We start from the raw sequence: 21,156 nt of genomic DNA, 5'->3' as shown, positions 1-21,156 counted from the left end.
GCGCAAAAATGTCGGTACACCAGATAAATAAGCGCAACATATTATCAGTTGTATTGTATGCTTACAATACATATAGAAATGTGTTAATCGTTAACTAATATTATGGGATGGTGTTTTTCGACTCGCGCCTTGATTTAAATGATTGCATTTGTTGGTGGGTTTGCGTAACTTATTGTCAATATCTTTACACCTCTTTTTAAGACTTAATTTAAAAAGGTTTTCTTTTCTTCTTAATTAAAATTTAAAAGCAATACTTCACTGCTGCGAAGCCCTTCTAGCGCTGACGTCCGAGGTTCGATTACCGTAAGCGAGTGCAGTGAGTGTGTACGCCTGATGAGCCAAGAATAAGGGGGAAAGACGTGTCGCGTACTCTTTGCATTATTTGACAGTAAACTATTTTCAACCATTCTATGATCTGCTTCTCACAACTGAAGGCACCGTGGCTGATGTTACCTCACTTGCTGGCCAACCATAAGCGTTACCTGGTAGGTAACCAGCCACTCACTTCACTCCCTTACGGGAATCGAACCTCGGACATCAGCGCTACAGGTGAAGCCCCTAAAATTGCGCCACGGCGTGTGGTTCGTTTATTTGACAACATATAGATCGGGGTAATTACATTCACGGCATTCGTAGTCTGATTCACAATCTGATTGTATGGGTGGTTACCTGCCAGGTAACGCTTATAGTTGGCCAGCAAGTCAGCTCGAAGTGATCACTCGAGTGAAGGCAGCTTCACAAAAAAACAGATTCTTAACAAACTGTTATTAGTATATTTTCCCTCAATTTAAAAAAGTTTTCTTTTCTTCTTAATAAAAATTTAAAAGCGGTACTTCGCCGGTGCGAAACGCGTGGATTTGACCGACTGACACATACAGACATATTCATGAGTGCAGGTACTTTGGAAAGAAAGCACCGTGTAAACCTAAAGTTTAAATTAATTTCATAGACCTACAAAAGGTTGCCATTGATTTGCGGCAAGATTGCTTTTCTCCTGTACAACTATACGTTGCATTCTCAAGAGTGTGCTTGCACGGCTTCGGATATAGATATATATATATATAATATATATATATAATATATATATATATTATATATATATATATATATATATATTATATATGTATGTATGTCTATGCTTATAAGTACTGCCTTACTTCTCTTTAAGAAAGGAAGATGTAATGATACCTGATTTAAACGATTCCATGTCTTGGTGGGTTTGCTTAGCTTATTGTCAATATCTTTACACCTTTTTTTAAGACTTAGTGACTGAAACGGGCTTTCACGAAAAAAGTTAGGGCTTTGCTACAGGATACACCCTCCACAAGTTAAGCAAGTAAAAATAAAATATATATTTCTGTTTTATTTAAACGTTTTAAGTTCGTATGCATAGCCCCATTTGGCTGTTTTACTTTTTTTTTTCTTTCTTCAGTAATATTTAATCTCCTTAAAGAAAAAGAACATATGCACTTTACTTTTTTTGTATCTCTTTAGTAATATTTTAGTGTAAAAGGATAACCAGTATTTAAACCTTTTATGTTACTTTATAAATTTATTTTACACAATGTTGAAAAATTAATAAGAAAGCCACATATTTTGGCAGCTGCTGCTTTAATTTTCAATGAAATGAAAAAAGCTCTCCAAGAGAAAACGTCAATGAAGAAGAAACAGTTTGCACTATCTAAAAAGGAGAAACCCTCATTTATAAAGGTTTGCTGCAGATGACTTAACTGAAAATAAATTAATAGTTCCTATGTGTATAATACATATTTATCTATTTTACTTATGCCTTTATTCCAGCAACTTGCAACATCTGAGGTACAATTTGTTACATTACTTTTGTTTTTTGCAGCACAGGCAGGTGAAGTGACTTCCCCAGGGTCACACAGTGGTGTCAGTACCAGGATTTGAACTGACAAGCTCCGGGTTTACTGAAATATTACTGAAGAAAGAAAAAAAAACGAAAACGGGCAAATAGGGCTATGCATACAGATGTCCATCCATCCATTATCCAACCCGCTATATCATAAATACAGGAGCCAATAACCCAGGATTGGTTCCTGCCTTGTGCCCTGTGTTGGCTGGGATTGGCTCCAGCAGACCCCCGTGACCCTGTATTCGGATTCAGCGGGTTGGAAAATGGATGGATGGATGGATGGATATATATATACATGTGAATGTATATATGTATGTCTATATTTATATGTATACAGTAATCCCTCCTCCATCACGGGGGTTGCGTTCCAGAGCCACCCGCAAAATAAGAAAATCCGCGAAGTAGAAACCATATGTTTATATGGTTATTTTTATATTGTCATGCTTGGGTCACAGATTTGTGCAGAAACACAGGAGGTTGTAGAGAGACAGGAACGTTATTCAAACACTGCAAACAAACATTTGTCTCTTTTTCAAAAGTTTAAACTGTGCTCCATGACAAGACAGAGATGACAGTTCTGTCTCACAATTAAAAGAATGCAAACATATCTTCCTCTTCAAAGGAGTGCGTGTCAGGAGCACAGAATGTCACATAGATAGAGAAAACAATCTCTAGCAAACAAATCAATAGGGCTGTTTGGCTTTTAAGTATGCGAAGCACCGCGGCACAAAGCTGTTGAAGGCGGCAGCTCACACCCCCTCCGTCAGGAGCAGGGAGAGAGAGAGAGAGAGAGATAGAGAGAGACAGAGTTTGTTTTTCAGTCAAAAATCAATACGTGCCCTTCGAGCTTTTAAGTATGCGAAGCACCGTGCAGCATGTCGTTTCAGGAAGCAGCTGCACAAAAGATAGCAACGTGAAGATAATCTTTCAGCATTTTTAGACGAGCGTCCGTATCGTCTAGGTGTGCGAACAGCCCCCCTGCTCAATCCCCATACGTCAGGATCAGAGAAAGTCAGCGCAAGAGAGAGAGAAAAGTAAGCAATCTAGCTTCTCAGCCATCTGCCAATAGCGTCCCTTGTATGAAATCAACTGGGCAAACCAACTGAGGAAGCATGTACCAGAAATTAAAAGATCCATTGTCCGCAGAAATCCGCGAACCAGCAAAAAATCCGCGATATATATTTAAATATGCTTACATATAAAATCCGCGATGGAGTGAAGCCACGAAAGGCGAAGCGCGATATAGCGAGGGGTCACTGTGTATATATATATATATATATATATATATATATATATATATATATATATATATATATATATATATATATATATATATATATATATATATATATATATATATATATATATATATATGTATGTATGTATATATATATATATATATATGTAGATATATATGTAGATATGTAAATTTGTATATATATGTATATATGTTTATGTATATATATATGGTTACATAACCTCTTTAACACACTACTTCTCCGCTGCGAAGCGCGAGTATTTTGCTAGTTGTGAATTAAAATACACGAGTTAAGAAAACACATGGAGGGATGGTTTGATGGTGAATGAATACATTATACTAAAAAGATGTTATATACAGTACTTTATGAATGAAGACAAAATACAAAGAAGGGTTTACCAAAGAACTTATTGCCATTGAACATTGGGACAATTCTTACATTAAAATTCTGGATGGAAGGAGTACTCAACAGTTTTTCTTGTTCACTTCCTTTCCCTGGTGATGCCTGTGATTTTCACATCACTATAGACCAACACAGTACAATGGCCATCTCTGCAAAATACAGTGTAACATAACATAACATAGCATTTTGTAAACTTTCCCAACACCACTTAATCCAATTGAGGTTGCAGGGAATGCAAAATATAACCTAAATAATATTTACCTTTATCATGGACAGTACGCTTGTAAATGATTTAATTTGTTTTCTTTTGTAACTTATTTCTTTTGATAATTTTAACTTTTCAATGTTTAATGGTGTCTTTTCTGCTTTTTATTTTACTCAATAAATGTGTCACCAAAGTAACATTGTTAACTTTTTTCCTGTATGTCAATTGAAATGGATATTTTCATTTGAATTAAAAGCTGCATTTTGTGCTTATTTTAGATGACTGTTTCCTGAAAATCAAGAACAATGGAATGACCTGTGTAATAATAATTACGTAGGAATAAATAAAATACTGTTTTGACTGCCATAGGACAGACTGACATTATCCATGGTTTTAATTTTTTTTTTTTTTGCTATTGCTAGAATACAAATCCTGACTTAAAAAAACGGGGTCAGACACACTTAATGCTTTCTAAAAAGTCTCCGTTTTCGGGATGGGAGCCCCTCATCAGAATGCAGCCTCCGTGCCTTATTTGATAAGATGATTGATCATAGGCCAAGTAACATTCAGTGATGGCTGTTAGAGGTATCAGTTGGACACCCAAATTGAAACAATGGACCATAACTCAAGGATGAGTAATATCGAAGGATAGAACATTGCAACACCTGTCAACCAAAAGGATGGGGTTATTTGCACACAAGTAACCAATGGCAAGGCCTGTGTTCTTTCCTTTAAAAACCCTTTGCAAAGTCCAGATCCTCACTTTCCTCTATCAGCACACAACTCAATCTGGCCATAAATTGTGCTTTCCAAAGCAGAAATCCCAGTGGTTATAGGGTTTGGCCACAACAAAGAGCAATCCTTTCTCCTCCAAAGGGTAATCGGGGATAGACTGTAAAAAAATTGAAGACCGTCTGTAAGGGGAGTTGGCCGAGGGGGTGCTATTAGTCCAAACCTTGCTTAAGATAGTAAGTGCCTGAGCAGTAGAAGATCATATACATGAAAACCACATACTCGCCTTGCTAAAGATGGGTGCTGACTGATAGCCAGGTAAACCAGCAGAGATAACAAGAGGACGGACACACTGTGTTTGAGCCTCAAAGAGAAACTGCACGACCGCCTGCAACCAGAAGGTGCAACTAAGATGTAGAAAGAAACAAGCCCATAAAACAAATAAAGTAAGCGTGTTAAAGATACTTCTACGTGTCTAAAGAAAGCCAACTAGAAAAGGAACAAAGCAATGCTTATGTCAGACCATAAGCGCACCTACTTTGAGTCTGCAAGCTATTAATTATAAGTTGTTAGTTAGGATAAAGCCAGCTAATGTATTATGACATTGGTGTAACTTTAACTAAAAGGTAGTAGCCTTGTGAACGATAAGTTCAAATTGCTGTTAAGTTTCTTTCTAAATCCAGTAAGAAAGTGCAGAGTAGCATCTCATACTCGCATAGAACACACATATAAAGCTGAAAAATATATTTTGATATTAGGAATAATACATTGTAACTAAATATGTGTACTAATGTCTGGATTAATGCTGAAATGTCTAAATGCAGTTTTTATAAACAGCAGCATTAACAGGAAAAATATGTGCTTCATGTACACCAGCTCAAAAATGGGTTGATTTAATGTCTTGCATTCATTCAGTTTGTTGTTTTGGTAAAGCATGTTCTTCATTTACACAGTTCATTTATATTGTTTGTTTTCTTCTTATTTGTTTCAGCTAAAAAACATGTTCTGTTTTACATTGAGGACTGTGTGACTCAAGTCTTGGAACACAAAGAAGAATACACTCAGTTTGGCATTTTACGATTCCTTTCGGAATAGTAAGTACAGTTTTAGCACATTTATAATATAGCATTACCAGAATGTCACACTTTGAATAATTCTGTTCAATTTATAAAGAATGCTACAGATTTTAAAATACTAAAGTTTAGTAACCACAACACAGAACACATAAAATGTAACATTTTGGCATACACTTCATCAAAAAGAGAATGTAAGCATACAAAAGAGAGAAACATTCCATAAGCATATAGATTTCATCTGCCCATTGTCATCTGGTCATTTTGCCCCTCCATGAGCACTCCCAAAAATGCACAATGGAATTGATCAATGTCTCGTGTAAGCAGAATAGAGACAAAGAATTACTTTTCCTTGTTTATCTAGTGCTGCATTTACGTGCAATATTTGCTTGATTTATTCAGTTTATTCAGTTCAATTTATTTTTGTATAGCACTCTTCACAAAATTAACCTGATGTGAATAAGCGTGTGGTTCTTCATTTCTGTGCTGATTATATAAGCTCTTTTTATGATGGAAGTCATTGTTGGTTATACTTTATACTATACATTACTGCATGGATGTCTGATAAATTTCACAGGAGAACATTATTAATTTAAATTATTTCTTGTGGGTTCTCCAGTCTCACTCAAAGACTTGAATACTTACTACTGAACCTCAATTCTTACAAACCTACTGTATTTCATCATCCTTAACCTTGGACTAATATTCACTCGCACTTCTTGACTGCTGTCATAATTACCTTCTTTCTCCTAAAATTTTTTTCCAAAGTCTTAACTGTAACGTTCCTCCTGTCATCTGGAAATGCGGTCATGCTGTCATTGCCTAGCAATTGGATTGCTGAAATTTTCTTTTCAGTGGTTCAGTGCAAAGTATTACAATAGTCAGAATGTAGCTATCAGCTACCTAAAGCTATTAACACACCACCCTTCGAACGGTTTAACTAAACTGAGTTCCTTTCTTCTGTAAAGCCCTGGTTCTTACTTGGAACACTGTAAATTTAAAAATCCAAACTACTTGTTATCATTACTAACCCCATACTAGACACAAGACCTTCTAATGGTGGTCTGTTTGAATATTCATTGCTTATTAGGTGAACTCTATTTTAGGCTTTGTCCATGAAACTCTCAGTGTTAATGATCAAGTTGTGACTGAAAACCCATTTGTTTTCTCTTTTGTGGTATATTTTGGGTTTAAATGTATTTATGTATTGATTATTTTTTTCTCTTTGTGACTTGATAGACATTCTGTCTTTATGATGTGTTATTTATTAACTCCTATTCTACTCCTACTTATAATATTTTTTTTCTTTATTTCTGGACATTTGTACGTTCTTCCTGGTATTTTATTATTCCTCTTTGATTTATTGTTTTTTTTATTTCTTGTAATTGTCTTGCATTGAATTTTTTTATATCCTTTGTAAAGAATCTTGTGATGGCGTGTTCTGTGAATTGCATTATACAAATTATAGTACTAGGGTGTTGTACCGTGTTAGCCATTATGAATGTAGAGAAAAGCCAAGCAAAATGACACCTTTTATTGGCTAACTAAAAAGGATTACAATATGCAAGCTTTCGAGGCAACTCAGGCCCCTTCTTCAGGCAAGATGTAATCAATGATTACATCTTACCTGAAGAAGGGGCCTGAGTTGCCTCGAAAGCTTGCATATTGTAATCCTTTTTAGTTAGCCAATAAAAGGTGTCATTATACAAACTAATAATTCATTGATTTATTTTGCATTTCTGAGCACTGCAATAAACTAATGTCATGTTCAGTGTTGGTTACTGGTGTCAGCACCTGACTGAGTGAAGTCTTACAAAATTGGAATATGAATGAATAGATTAAAAAACATTTTTTATAATAATGTAAAAAAGGCATAGTGTTTTTGTGTTCCCCTGTATCAATTTTCTGAACCCGTTCTTTCCATTTTAGGATCCTATAGAGCTGGAGCCTAGACAAGGTGCCAGACTATGGCAGGACACACAGACATTCACACATAGGCAGTTTTTAGAGTCATAGATGAAATTAACACATGCATCTTTGGAATATTTTAGTAAACTGGAGTAACAAGAGAAAAAACAATGTAGACACACTGAAAAAGCATAAAATCTGCACTGGATGAGGAATTTTATCAAGGACAAGGGCAGCATAAGTGCTAACTTCTGCATATGCACAGGATTCAGAATTTCATTTTAGGTGGATAACAACAACAACAACAACATTTATTTATATAGCACATTTTCATACAAAAGGTAGCTCAAAGTGCTTTACATAATGAAGAAAATAAAAATAAAAGACAAAGTAAGAAATTAAAATAAGACAGCATTAGTTAACATAGAAAAGGAGTAAGGTCCGATGGCCAGGGTGGACAGAAAAAACAAAAAAAAACTCCAGAAGGCTGGAGAAAAAAATAAAATCTGTAGGGGTTCCAGGCCACGAGACCGCCCAGTCCCCTCTGGGCATTCTACCTAATATAAATGAAATAGTCCTCTTTGTAGTTAGGGTTCTCACGGAGTCACTTGATGCTGATGGTCATACAGACTTTTCTGGCTTTTAATCCAAAATAAATCAACTGACTATTGTAGCTTACCTTTTTCTCATTAATATGTTTCTACCAGTTTGATATCATATTATGTTATAGTATTGACTATGGCAGGCAATCTCTTAAGCTCTTTCCTTATGCAGTGTTTTCTGGTTTAGAAGTACTTTAGTTCCTCTGTGATTTTTGTTTGTTTTCAAAGTACATAGTGATAGTTGTAGGAAGATGCAGAAACATGATTTAAAACTTCTATATTGGTCAACCTAGAACACATTTTGGCAAGCATGTACAGGCAAAATGGTCCCATTAATTTTACTTAGGTTCTGTTAAATATTATTCATACACTGCCGAACATGTATACATATTATGTTACAGTATAAAAATAATGCAGAAAGCCACACTGTTTTTCTCGATTTCTTTTAATGATTTTGTTTGGCATACTTTCAACTTTTTATTATTATTTGCTAATGGGCTATATTTAACTCTTTGGGTAAGCTTTTAACATGTGTACGAAGTACAACAAACAGCAGATGAAAGACAAAATATTTTCGTTTTCAAGTATATAGTTTACATTCATTTAAGAGGCAAAACTGGAAGCAAACTAAACTGAATGAACTCTAATAGCCTTCTTTGGTTACTTATCTTAAACATTATAACCAGCAGTCGGAGCATATTCCCTGGCAATGTGTTCTTTACCTATTGCAGCCATTCTAAAACCAAAAGATATTTTCCAATGTTCCAATGATTAGAGGTATTAAGACTAAAAGATCCACCGGCTGTCCCAGCACCAGGCTCAGATATCTTAATAAGAGCTCCAAGATGGCAAAATGGTTACAACTATTTTATTACAGCTTGAAGGGTTCAGCCTGTTCTCAACATGTCTTCCATGGGTACTCTATTTTCCTACCACATCTAAAAGAGACATGCTTAACATAAAATAAATGCAGTTGTGTATGTGAGTACTTTGTTATGGAGTCGCGTCTGGTTTGAGCTGATAGGCTGTTCCCAAAGATCATGATACAAAGATAGATAGATGGTAAGGTTTACTTTATTAAGAGAATGTCTGTTATCTTACCGAAATATAATATATTATTGATTTTAGTCAGTTTCTGAATACACCTTTTCCTTTAATGAATCACACATTTCGTTTACATGTACACTTATAATAATATTATGTTAAATAACCTGGTTAAGGCAGAAACACGGTAACATGTGTGATTAATCATGAGTGCTTCTTTGTGAAAACTCCAGCATCATTAAAATGTGTAAAAAAAAAAAAAGAAAAGTTGAACGTCATCATATGCAGTGAGTTTGAAAATAAGCATGACGCCTATGATAATTTTCTTGTTTTATAAACATGTTTAATCAAATTGGCACTTTATTTGTAGGATTCTGTTAACAAAGTTCACACAGTACACTCTTTTCAGCTTAGCTGTATGATTGAGCACCACAAAGGACCCAGCATGTATGTTTCTTGTCTTGCACCCAGTGCTGCAGAAATAATAATAATGCAGGTATTTTTACTTCAGTAAGTCATATGTTAGGTTACTCGTTTCTGATATATTGGGACAGATTATTTCAGCCAGGAGAAGGAATAATGTGATTGCCCAAACATTTGCCTCTGGAAATGTATTTTGTGGAAGCTTCTACCAATGGCTGCTGAAAAGTGTGTGCAAAGCAAATATGTACTTGGGCTGACAGAGTACAATGGGCACAGTAATCCGGTTAAGCGTTTAGAGTTATTTGCAGAGAAATCTATCTCTGTTAATCAGGTTACTCAGAGGTCAATAACCTGATTTTTCTAATTGGACTAAGGGTTTGCATGGCATTTTAGTAATCAGGTTTAATTGAATAACCGGGTTATTGAAGTGCAAGTAAATGCGCTAATAGAAATAGGAGCCTAGCTTAGTAACATCAGGCAAAAAGAAGGAAACAAATTTCACTGAGATGCCAGACCATTTCAGGGCACACTCACTTACACACACGCCTAAACTCACCCTCGCTCATGCCGACTCAGATTACAGTCGCCAAGTAGTCTAAAATGAATTTCTTTACGATCAGGAGAAAATACTTAAAATTAGACTAGGAATTAAAGTTAGATCCCTGGAGCTGTCAGGCAGCATCACTGTGTCACTGTACAGCCGATGTAATGAAACAGATTGATAGTTATTAAGTTAGTATTTTATGAGATTCAAGGGAGAAATTTACCTTTTTTTTTAAATAAAAGTTCAAGAAATATTCTAACAAACAACAACACACCCCTCAAATACAAACCAGAATTATTAAAAAAGAAAACATCTGATTTGGTTAAAGATTTTTTAAAAGCACAGTCACAGCCATCACAGTGAGGCATTATAAAGTCATATTGCCATAGGTGTGAAGAAGCCCCAGTAACATTTCTTGATTGAATAATTCATTGACTGCAAGTACTTAGTGATAGTATGTCAGAGAGAGGATGTGCAAATGTTCATCCGTTTTGACTTCCTTCTCCTCCTCTGCTACCTCCACTGGGTTGAATGTACATTCCAGAACTGAGCCTGCCTTCTGAATTAGCTTGATAATTCTGTAACTGTCTTCTCCTACTAGTGGCTACTCACGTTAGGGTTTGCCATATCTTCCTGTCCTCCGCATCTTGCTCTGTTATACCTATCACTGAACTGCATGTCCTCCCTCACTACATCCATAAACCTCCTCTTTGACCTTCCTCTTTTCCTCTTGCCTGGTGGTTCCATCTTCAACATTCTTTTCCCTCATTCTCTCCTCTGCATGTGCCCAAACCATCTCAATCTAGCCTCTCTCACTTGGTCACCAAATTTGTCATACCTGTGTCGTCCGTCTAAAATGATAATTTCTAATCCTGTCTACCCTTGTTAACTCCAAGTGCAAATCGTGGAATCTTCAACTCTGCCACTTCCAGCTCTGCCTCCTTTCTTTTCATCAGTGCCACCATCTCCAAACAATACAACATAGCTAATCTTTCTACTGGTTTATAGACCTTCCCTGTCAGTCTTGCATTTACTCTTCTATCACAAATCACTCCTGCCACTAATCTCCATCCAGTCTACCTTGCCTGCACTCTCTTCTTCACCTCTCTGCAACACTCTCCACTGTTATGGACTGCTGAGTCCAAGTATTTAAATTTGTCTACCTTCGCCACCTCTGCTCCTTGCAGTTTCACCCTTCCACCACCTTCCTTCTCATTTACGCATATGTACACCGTCGTACTCCTACTGACTCTCATTCCCCTTCTCTGCAGTGCGCACTTCCACCTTTTCCAGGTTCACCTCAACCTGCTGTTTACTCTCACTTACAGATGCAATGTCATCAGAAGACATCATAGTCCACGGGGGCTCCTGTCTAATCTCGTCTGTCAACCTATCCATCACCATTACAAATAAGAAAGGGCTCAGAGCTGTGATTCTGTGAGTGTCTTTTGAAGTGAAATTGCTGGCCCAGTACACCACAGTGTAGAAAAACCACATGGGTCACCATAGAATTGTAGAATATGAGAAGGATGTCACTACCAACATTAAAGCTATGCAGTCTCCTAAGAAAAAGGAGTTTGCTCTGCCTTTTCTTATATACTTCATCTACTGTATGTTATGAAAATAGTCCAGCCTGTCACTGATGTTGGTACCCAAGTACTTATATATCCTTTCACTTCCAAGGGTATACAACAATTGTAATTGCAGATAACTATACAGGGACTTTTGTGTCTCCATTCGATTTAAACAGATTGAAAAAGGAAATAACTCAAGCACATGACAGTTTGACTTTTATCAGTGGTATAAATGGATTTACATAAACTAATATAAAATATGTAATTCATCAAATTTTATAAAAGAAGCTTTGTTTGCAAATATTTATGTAGATTCACATTTTGTGTGTTCTTCCATAACATTTTAAAATCTTAATTTAGAATAAAATAATAAAAGCTTAATTTAGAAATGGAGAGGTTAGGTATTTTTTTCAAGCAACATGACAATGTTGTTAATGTTTTATATTCACTTGGGCATTATTGCAATGGTATGTCTTTATAGGATTCACATTATTAGACTTATAAGAAAAAATATCTAATGTATGAAATGTACACAGAAAGTACCCTCAATCTACTCTTTATGTTCAGATCTTAGTATCTTCTCTTACATTATTGTAATCATTCAGAGATATGAATGTTGTTTTACTAAACATCTAAGCTGACCCAGTTTGTGTGTGTGTGTGTGTGTGTGCATAGAGCAAACCCTGTGATAGACTGGTGCCCTCTGAGTGGTTGGTTCCTGCTTGGCACCAAGGGCTTCCCAGAGAAGTGTCAAATCCTAAAAAAAAAAATACGTTGAAGTAAATGATATCTAATTTTAAATGTGTGACATGAGAAATTGTGTGCAGTTCCATGCAAAGGGTTGTACATCCCCGGCAAAATTCCTTTAACAGCAAATCCTCCGTGAGAATATTCAATAGTCAGTCAGAAAACTGAAGGTGAAAAAAAAGGATGGCTTCTACAACAAGACAATAATCCAAAACACACTTAGAAATTTGCTTTGAGTTGCCTGAAGAAACACAGGGTGAAGGATTTGGAATACTCCTTGCAGTCTTCAGACTTAAACATCACTGAAAACCTGTGGGTAGATCTTAAACAAGGTATGCATGCAAGATAGCCCAACAATATCTCAGAGCTGAAATGCTATGGAAGAAGAAATGGGGGTGTTTAAAACAAGCCACGAACATATTTGCAAGCTAGGCTAAAGGCACTGTTGCTAACTACTGACTTACAAGGCTATATTTGTAAATGCCATACTTACTTTATTTATTTATTTATATTTTTCTATTTTATTTCATTATTTTTCAAAGTTGTATTTACTATTTTATTAAAATTTTTTATGATGGAAAAATATATATATATGTGTAGCTTGTAATTTATACAAATGTTTTCTTACTCTTTTTGATAGCTAAGGAAAACATTTCATTACTGAGTTTTCTTTTCAAACTGCATTGAATTGCCCTCGTGCTTCATAGTACTTTATAAGTGCTTATAATTATAGTACATCAAATATTTTTTACTTTAAAAGAACCACTTTTTTTTTTCCAAAAGTATATCTGTAATTAGTAAACGCGCTCATTTTCTTTGATTACTGTTGTTGATGGCTTGCCAAGGTAGACAAAATATTTCTGTCAATGAATCATACCTTTACATTAAAAAATACTGCCTTGGCGTGTACTGTGTTAGCATGTAAAGACATGCACCATAATGGCACAAAATGAGCCATTAGTGTGTTACTTTAGAAAATGCAAACCTTTAAAAGTGCTTTTTTGATTTATCTTATACAGAGTGATTTAATGATAAAATAAAAGTAAACCAGCTTATACCATAATTATGGTCAATATGAATGTTTTCTTTTACTGTTTTCTTAGTGTTGTAGTGCATGAATTAGCTAAGTTAGCTAACTCTTGCTCAGACTGATTAAAAATCTGATTCAAAGGTAATAAACCTGAAAAACATGGATTAAAATTTAACAATGATATAATTTTATTTTTCTACAATTTGCATTCATAGTATTTTTTTGTTGGTAAAATATATTGTATTTATTTATTTTATTTTATTATGCCTAGTTCAATTTTATTTTAACGATAATAAATGAAGAATGTGTTTTGAAATTAAAACTGCTGTTGTCCATTGGCACTCTGACCCCAGAGCTCCATTTTTCTTGGTTCAAATTCCAGTCTGAATATTGTCTGCTTGGACTCAATTAATCCTTATGTGTGTGAAAATTTCCTGCCCCATCACAAAATATGCAGTTTATTTTAATTGTTAACGCTAAATTAGCCTGCCTTGAATGAGTATGCTGTCCCATTCACATAGATTATGTTTGATGTCGATTCCTGTCAAAAATGTTGCAGAGGTAAGTTTTATCTTCTACTATTCTGTATTAGAATAAATAAATGTCAAAAGTGAATTACTGAAAATCGTGCAGGTTGCAACCCGGCTACATAAAAAGAAAAGAAATAAGTTATGCTGAGGCATCCTAATAATTCTGTTGTGGATTATCCATCCATCCATTATCCAACCCACTATATCCTAACTACAGGGTCAAGGGGGTCTGCTGGAGCCAATCCCAGCCAACACAGGGCGCAAGGCAGGAAACAAACCCCAGGCAGGGCGCCAGCTCACCGCAGGGCACGCACACACACACACACACACACACACACACCCACACCAAGCACACACTAGGGACAATTTAGAATCGCCAATACACCTAACCTGCATGTCTTTGGGCTGTGGGAGGAAACTGGAGTACCCGGAGGAGTTGTGGATTATATTTTCCCGTTAATTCTGCTATATTAAAAGGGTTAGCTCTGTTGAAATGGCAGAATGAATAGTTTTCATAACAGCTAATTTATCGGCGACAGTGGTATAAAACTGAGGGGGCAGCTCAGAGGCATAGTAGTAGTTACTAGGCTTAAATCTCATGCCTGGCCACTATATTGAGTTCTCTTAATGTCTGCATAGATTTTACTCCATGCACTCCAGATTTTCTCCCACATTCCAACTACATACATTGCGAAGTTAACTGGCCTGCTGTGAACGAATGTCTTAATAATGAACTGCTGTCTTACACCTAGTGCTGAGGGAATGAGCTATGGCATTCTGCAAAGTTCAGTTTTGATTAAGCTGGTTTATGAAATGGTAATTCTACTCGGTTCACACATTCTTTTTCTGTTCAATATCTAATTAAATTTTTTTTAAGCTTTATCATATAATGCAAGGTGCAGCACATAGGCCCTGAACCTGGTGAGACGCAGGAGGGGCCTAGCCAGGAGGCAAACCACAGAGCCCAGTCCCTTCATGCACCAGAGTCTTCAATTCATTGCAAAACAGTTTGACATCAACAGATTAATTGGCCTCCAGCCAGCAACCACAGTGCATGGTTGCAGTTTGACAAGGATATGACCATTATTATCCAAGCCACATCCAAAGGAGATGTAGACTATTGACTCTGGACAATCCTGTCTATAATCTTCAGCTACACCTCTGAAAAGTTTGGCCACAATGAGACATCCACAAAAGAGGAGAAGTAAGCCTTAGCTGACCTACGAAACATCCCTAGAGCAGAGTGGCACAGGAGAAGAGGTAAAAAGAGTCAGAAGAGGGCTTGCCAATCTCTTTAGCTTTACCAAACAACTGCTGGGGGACAAATGCAGTGGGCTGCCTCTTGTGTTCAACAGATGAAGTAAATTGGTTCCTCCAGGAAACCCTGAGTGACCCAATGAGGGATCAAGAGTTGGAACCTAATGGTACCCTCAGACTGAACTCTGCTGTTGTTGTGGCTGAGCTGATAAGGGCGTCAAGTCTAAAGTATGTTGAAGAGGTCATTAAGATGGCACGTGTAGCCTCTGTCTGATCTTGAATTACTATGATAAGTTCAGGCTGAGGGTCACTTCTGGGTCACAAACTTCAGATTGGTACCGGCTGGAAAAAGGAATATTATTCTCAATTATTCTTTTTGCCCTAGCCATGAACATGGTGACCAAGTCAGCCAAGGTGAAATGAAGAGTACCCCTGACCTAGTCGGGTATTTGCCAGCCCCCAATTAGAGCATTTTAAGGATAACTTGATGATCACAATAGCATTTGTCCCGAGAGTAGGTGGATCCTACAAGGATTTGGAAAAACTCATCACCTGGGCTACAATGAGTTTTAAGCCCACCAAGTCAAGGTCCATGGTGCTGAAGGACGTTGTGGTTGACAAATTCAAGGAGCAAGAAGAAACACCATCTTATTTAGGAAGAGGTTTGAGCAGGCGTGGAGGAAGAGCGGGTGAGCAGGACAGTAGTGCTCAGGCAGCAGGGAGCATGGATGAGGTGGGAGAGTGCACTGAAAGAGTGAGCACTGTCCTGTAGGTGTAAATAGACTGCGGAGTCCTGGCCTGATGAGCTAGCTCTTCTGTGTTGTGCTATCTGCTTCAACAGTGGTTGTTTGATTTCCCCGATGAATAATTCACGGCAATCCTCTTGGCACTTAATCCAGTGATGAAGATGTGCACATCCTGGACAGGGAGGAACGCTGGTTTGAGCGAGGAGTCAAGGAGGCCATTTACGTGAAAAAGGAATGACCATCTCTGAATCCGAGGAGGGGCTTAAGGGTACATCTTTCACCATCTTACAATGCTGTGATTGCAGCCATTCCCCAGCTCTCTGTGAATGGTACTCATGGCCATTGATCAATGGACAATTTGCATATCATTGATCACATGGCCCATTGATAGTCAATGTTGCTAGTTTCGGTCATTATGCAAAGGTACTGTTTATAAGGTTGGAGAAACTTGCAGTCAACTGAGACTGAGGAAGTCACTTGGATGAGTGATGTAATGTATCTCTCTGGAAAAGAACTATGTTCAGATGAACTGAATCAACTTTCTAGAATTATAATCCTGACTTCTCAGCCGTTTGTGGGTTCTTCCTGGGATATAGGAGTGTTATACTTTGATTTTGATTTGACAATGAACCCCCAAATTCTGGACTGATATATCGGCTGAAGCAGTTTCTGATGAGGGTGTCACAGTTCCTCCCACTTTTCTTATTCTGTTTTAGGGGAGCAGAAGGGAACATCATTAGCTCCTGTGTCTCCCTTTATTCTTCATTGTCATACCTTCATGTGTAAAGCCCTCAGATAGCACCCTAAAGTGCATATCTGACACTTTATAATAACAATCAAAATTATTGGCTTTTTTCTTTTTAGACAAAATGTTAATTCTGATTGCAGTGACAACCTTTTCATATAAAACACATTAGTTACCTTGCACCTTCTTGATATCAGTATTAGAAATTTTGGTAATCGTCTCTGTTGCTCTTCTAGTTTGCAGTGGTTTATTTTTTTGTTTTTAATGAAATGATTTATTTCATTAGAGAAGACTTCAGCATTTTCCCCAAAGTATTTCTATAGATATCTCTGGAGACCCGTTTTTCTCCAATAAAATATCAGCTTATATAGAAATGAATTTGTAAAGTTTTTTTTTTTTGCTAGAATTGACGTGCAAATGGGGAGTTGTAATATTGTGGCATACTGATATAGGATTCATAATAATTGAAGAATGGGTCAGAATTAGGAATAGTGTTATACATGCAAGAGTTATATACTGCTTTCAGTTATATACTGCCACCAGAGAAGGCAGTAAATTATTAGCAATGAAAAAGTGTTCAGTTTGTGAATATTTGTGATGTACCAGTGAGAAGAAAGTTTATTGAACTGAATATGGGCAGTCTGGTGGAGACAATTTTATGGCATGATTATGCATGACTGCGAATGGAAGTCAGGCACTAGTGTTGTGTTTATTAATGATATGACTGCTGACAGAAGTAGCAGGATGAATTCTGAAGTGTATAGGGCTACACTGTATGCTCAGATTCCACCAAATGCTACAAAATGGACAGGACAACCCATCACAGTACAGATGGACAATGGGCCAAAACAAACAAACAAAACTGTGAAAGCAAAACAAGTATTTTTCAAATCAAAGAAGTGGAATATTCTTCAATGACCATGTCAATTAATCGACCCAATTGGACATGCATTTCATTTACTGTAGAAAAAACTGATGGCAGAAAGTCCATTGAACAAGCAGCAACTGAAGAACACTGCAGTTAAGGCCTGGTTAAAGCATCAGTGGATTGGAAACTTGGCACCTGGAGAAGACCATGGGTTCCACACTTCAGACAGTTGTTGACTGTAAAGGATTTTCAACCAAATATTGACAATGATCATTACATTTAGGATTATGTTACTTTGTTCAGACACCTTTGAGGTCATGAAAAATAGGGGGACCATGTATAAAAACATCTGTTTTTTCTAAACAGCTCATGCGATATTTTTGTTAAACCCTTGAATTAAAGCAGAAAAGTCTTTACATCAATCACATTGTGATTGCTTTGCTTTATATTCATTGTGGTGGTGTATAGAGCCAAAATTATGAAAATTGTGTCAGTGTCCAAATACTTACAGACCTGACTGTAGTTTTAAGATAACTTCCTTTCTGACCCATAGAGACGACTGTCAATCCTTAAATGGCTCATGCAATATTTTTGTTAAACCTCTTAAATTAAAGCTGAAAGTATATACTCGTACTTGCTTTATTTCAAATCCAATGTGGTGGCATGCAGAGCTAAAATTATGAAAATTGTCTCACTGTCCAAATGCTTATGGACCTGACTGTATATATTTGCTATTGCAATTTTAGATATGGTTTTAATTATTGAATACCTGCCTAAATTGGAACTTAATACACAATTCAAATCTCCAGCCATTTATAAGCTTGTGAGAGCCTATATTAAGAATTAATAGAAGATTAATTTAAATTATGGGATCCTAGACATTCAACTATAGAAACTGTTTGGATATCTTAAACAATGAACTCTATTATTTTCTTAGTAACTAGGGGGCTTTGCCCTCTGCTCGCTTCGCTCGTCAACCCCCGTGTTTGGTTTTCCGGATACACACTTTTAAGATTTTTTTTTTTCTTTGAATTGTTGCTATTTCATTAGTTTCACTTTTATTTCAGAACTTCTGTAAAAACAATTTTTGTAATCTTGAGAGTCCCAATATGCTGAATCTTTTTAATGAGGTCAGGATAGGTTTCTCTCTTTGGAATTTCAGCACAGACAAAACGATCTACATCATCAGCAGTTAATAATTTTTTTTTTTTTTTTACAAAGTAAAAAAGTAAGTAGAGTTCTGCTTTGGACTCCTGTCTGTAAAGTCGGGCTATTTTCCTCTCACAGTTCCAGAAGTACATGGGGTTACCAAGGTGATACCCCAGCTTTTGTGTAGGTTTTTGTACAAGGGCTAGACAGAACGTTTTTGACTCCTGGGGTAAATTTAGCTTTTTAAATAAGCAGACAGATAAATATATATACATTAACAAAGTAACCAATAAATGCATATGCGGTAAACTACGTTTTTGAAATTCTCAAGATTCTTTATTTGTCACATGCATAGTTATACAGGACAACACACAATGAAATGCATCCTGATCCGCTTATCAAAAACTGGTGCAAAGTTAGAAGAATGTCAGTTAGATTAACAAATAGTCATAGATTGAAAGATAACAGTATAGTAGAACATAATTCTACTTTATTCACATAATTTTACTTATTTATTAAGTGTTAAGGTGCAATAGTGTAGTAATTATTGTGCAAAACCAAAGTTAGACTGGTGCATAGTTAAATGAGGCAGTTTGTTTGTTTGCGCTACTGCGATTTTTACTTTCTTTTTTTTATATTTTCTAATTTTCCTACTTTCATATCCTTTAACTATCTCCACATGTCTATAGCGCCATTTTTTTTTTTTTTGCCTTTCTAATTTCCCTGGTTTCATAGTCTCTAACCTGCTCTGCATGTATTTAGCGCCAACGTTCGTAGACGTCTTTATGAAGTTCTACTTTGTCTTTTACTCATTGTCTTTTAATTCTGAGCCGGATTGGATGTGCTTTTTTTTCAATTCCACTTGTTCCGGGCTGATAATTACTTTCCTTATTTTCTGAATTTGCACCTCGATTATTCTTTTTTTCTCTTTTTTCTGTCCAACGCATTTGAGTCTCTTTTCTCTGCACTGCTCTCTTCTTCGCTTAGATGTCGACATTTAATTTATAATGTAGTGTCCTTATACGCTTTATATGCGCTGAGAGCCCTGGATTTGTGTGTGCTCAAATCCTTCACAAGACTGAATGTTTTGCTGCCTATTGTCCTATTTGATAGATTGTAAGTAGGGCGTGTCTTTGGTCTCGCGGGTAGATTGTAAGTTGTGAGTGTCTTTGGTCTCGCTGGTCTTTAAAATGTCGATGAGACGATCACGTATCGTAGATTTGCTTTTTACTTTCCAGGACAGAATTTCTTTTTATAATAGATAGATGCGCTTTGATTTTTCACTGCCCTAGTCATATCTCTTCTTCTTTTCAAACAGTGCTATTAATTATGGATGTGACAGATTTGGTTCCCTAGCGGTTTTTCTGCTTTCACTACATTTTTAAAAGTTGACATACTCCGCTGAGTGATGTACCCACTCGCAAGTGTCTAAGCAAATTAATTGAGCCAAATGTCTTTGCTTTAAATTGCCCACAACTAACTTTTTCGTTAAGAACTTTAAAGATAGCAATTTTTTCACTTTCAGACACTGTAAAATACTTCCAAACAGCAGTTATTTTCTTCAGCAGTTTCCACTTATTGCATTTTTCTGGTACTGCGCATGCCCTCAACTTAACATACTCTGCGTCACAAAACCGGCAGCCTCATTGACCAATTGCAAGCCCATTTCACATTAATAAGCAAAAAACAGCTGAGAATAACAAGGAGCCCAAAATAGATTTTGTGGTACAAAGTATATATGTTTCTGAGGTATAATCACCACAACTTACAAAGAATGTGTTTTTCTTTTATATAGAATTGAAAACAAACTCAAGGCCCTGATAGAAAGGTCTACCCACTTGTCTTAGATGGTTATATGAATAATGTAATCAGTGTTATACAATTATACATAAGAGCAGTATTTGATAAGAACTGATATATTGTGTTAACATTTACCTGTAAGTCACTAACTATTTTTATTTATTTATTTATTTATTTATTTATTTAAGTATTCATTAGACATGAAAGCTCTTTAATTTTTTTAAATAAACTGTTCAATTGTTAGGTTTGAATATTTATATGCCCATTTTAAAAGAACCAAAACCTTATGATCTTTACCATATATGCTTTTTTAATTAAGCAGTAGTGTGAATGGTGTTACGCAGTAGCTGCTTAACTATGAAAAACCATGAACAAGTAATGCTCACCATTCCTCTCCAAATGTATATGGTTCTGTTTTTGTCTGTTTTAAAAATTGCTGTTTGCAGTTTTGACAAAATTGGTAGGGAGTACACACCAAATGAAAAATGACCTGCTTGGAATGCTAGCTTGCTACATTATAAAAAGTTTATAATTTGTTGGCTGGTGCCTGAAGTACTTGGTAATATTTTTAACATAGGTTAAACAATAGAGTGAGTCTGTAATACACTTTATATTTTTCAGATTTATAAAAAAATGTAAATT

At 36.2% G+C, this 21,156-nt stretch overlaps 1 protein-coding gene across 1 annotated transcript in view; it reads left to right on the top strand.

Moving 5' to 3' along the window:
• Window positions 1-21,156, top strand: part of cstpp1 (centriolar satellite-associated tubulin polyglutamylase complex regulator 1) — a 241,139-nt gene that overhangs the window by 29,283 nt on the left and 190,700 nt on the right. The window contains exon 2 of the mRNA XM_028793835.2: window positions 5,466-5,568. Within this exon, the coding sequence (XP_028649668.1) occupies window positions 5,466-5,568 (103 nt within the window). The remainder of the gene's footprint in view (window positions 1-5,465; window positions 5,569-21,156) is intronic.

Source organism: Erpetoichthys calabaricus, chromosome 2, assembly GCF_900747795.2.
Source record: "Erpetoichthys calabaricus chromosome 2, fErpCal1.3, whole genome shotgun sequence".
NCBI lineage: Eukaryota > Metazoa > Chordata > Cladistia > Polypteriformes > Polypteridae > Erpetoichthys > Erpetoichthys calabaricus.
The sequence above is the reverse complement of the archived record's forward strand: the minus strand, read 5'-3'. Positions and strand labels throughout refer to the sequence as shown.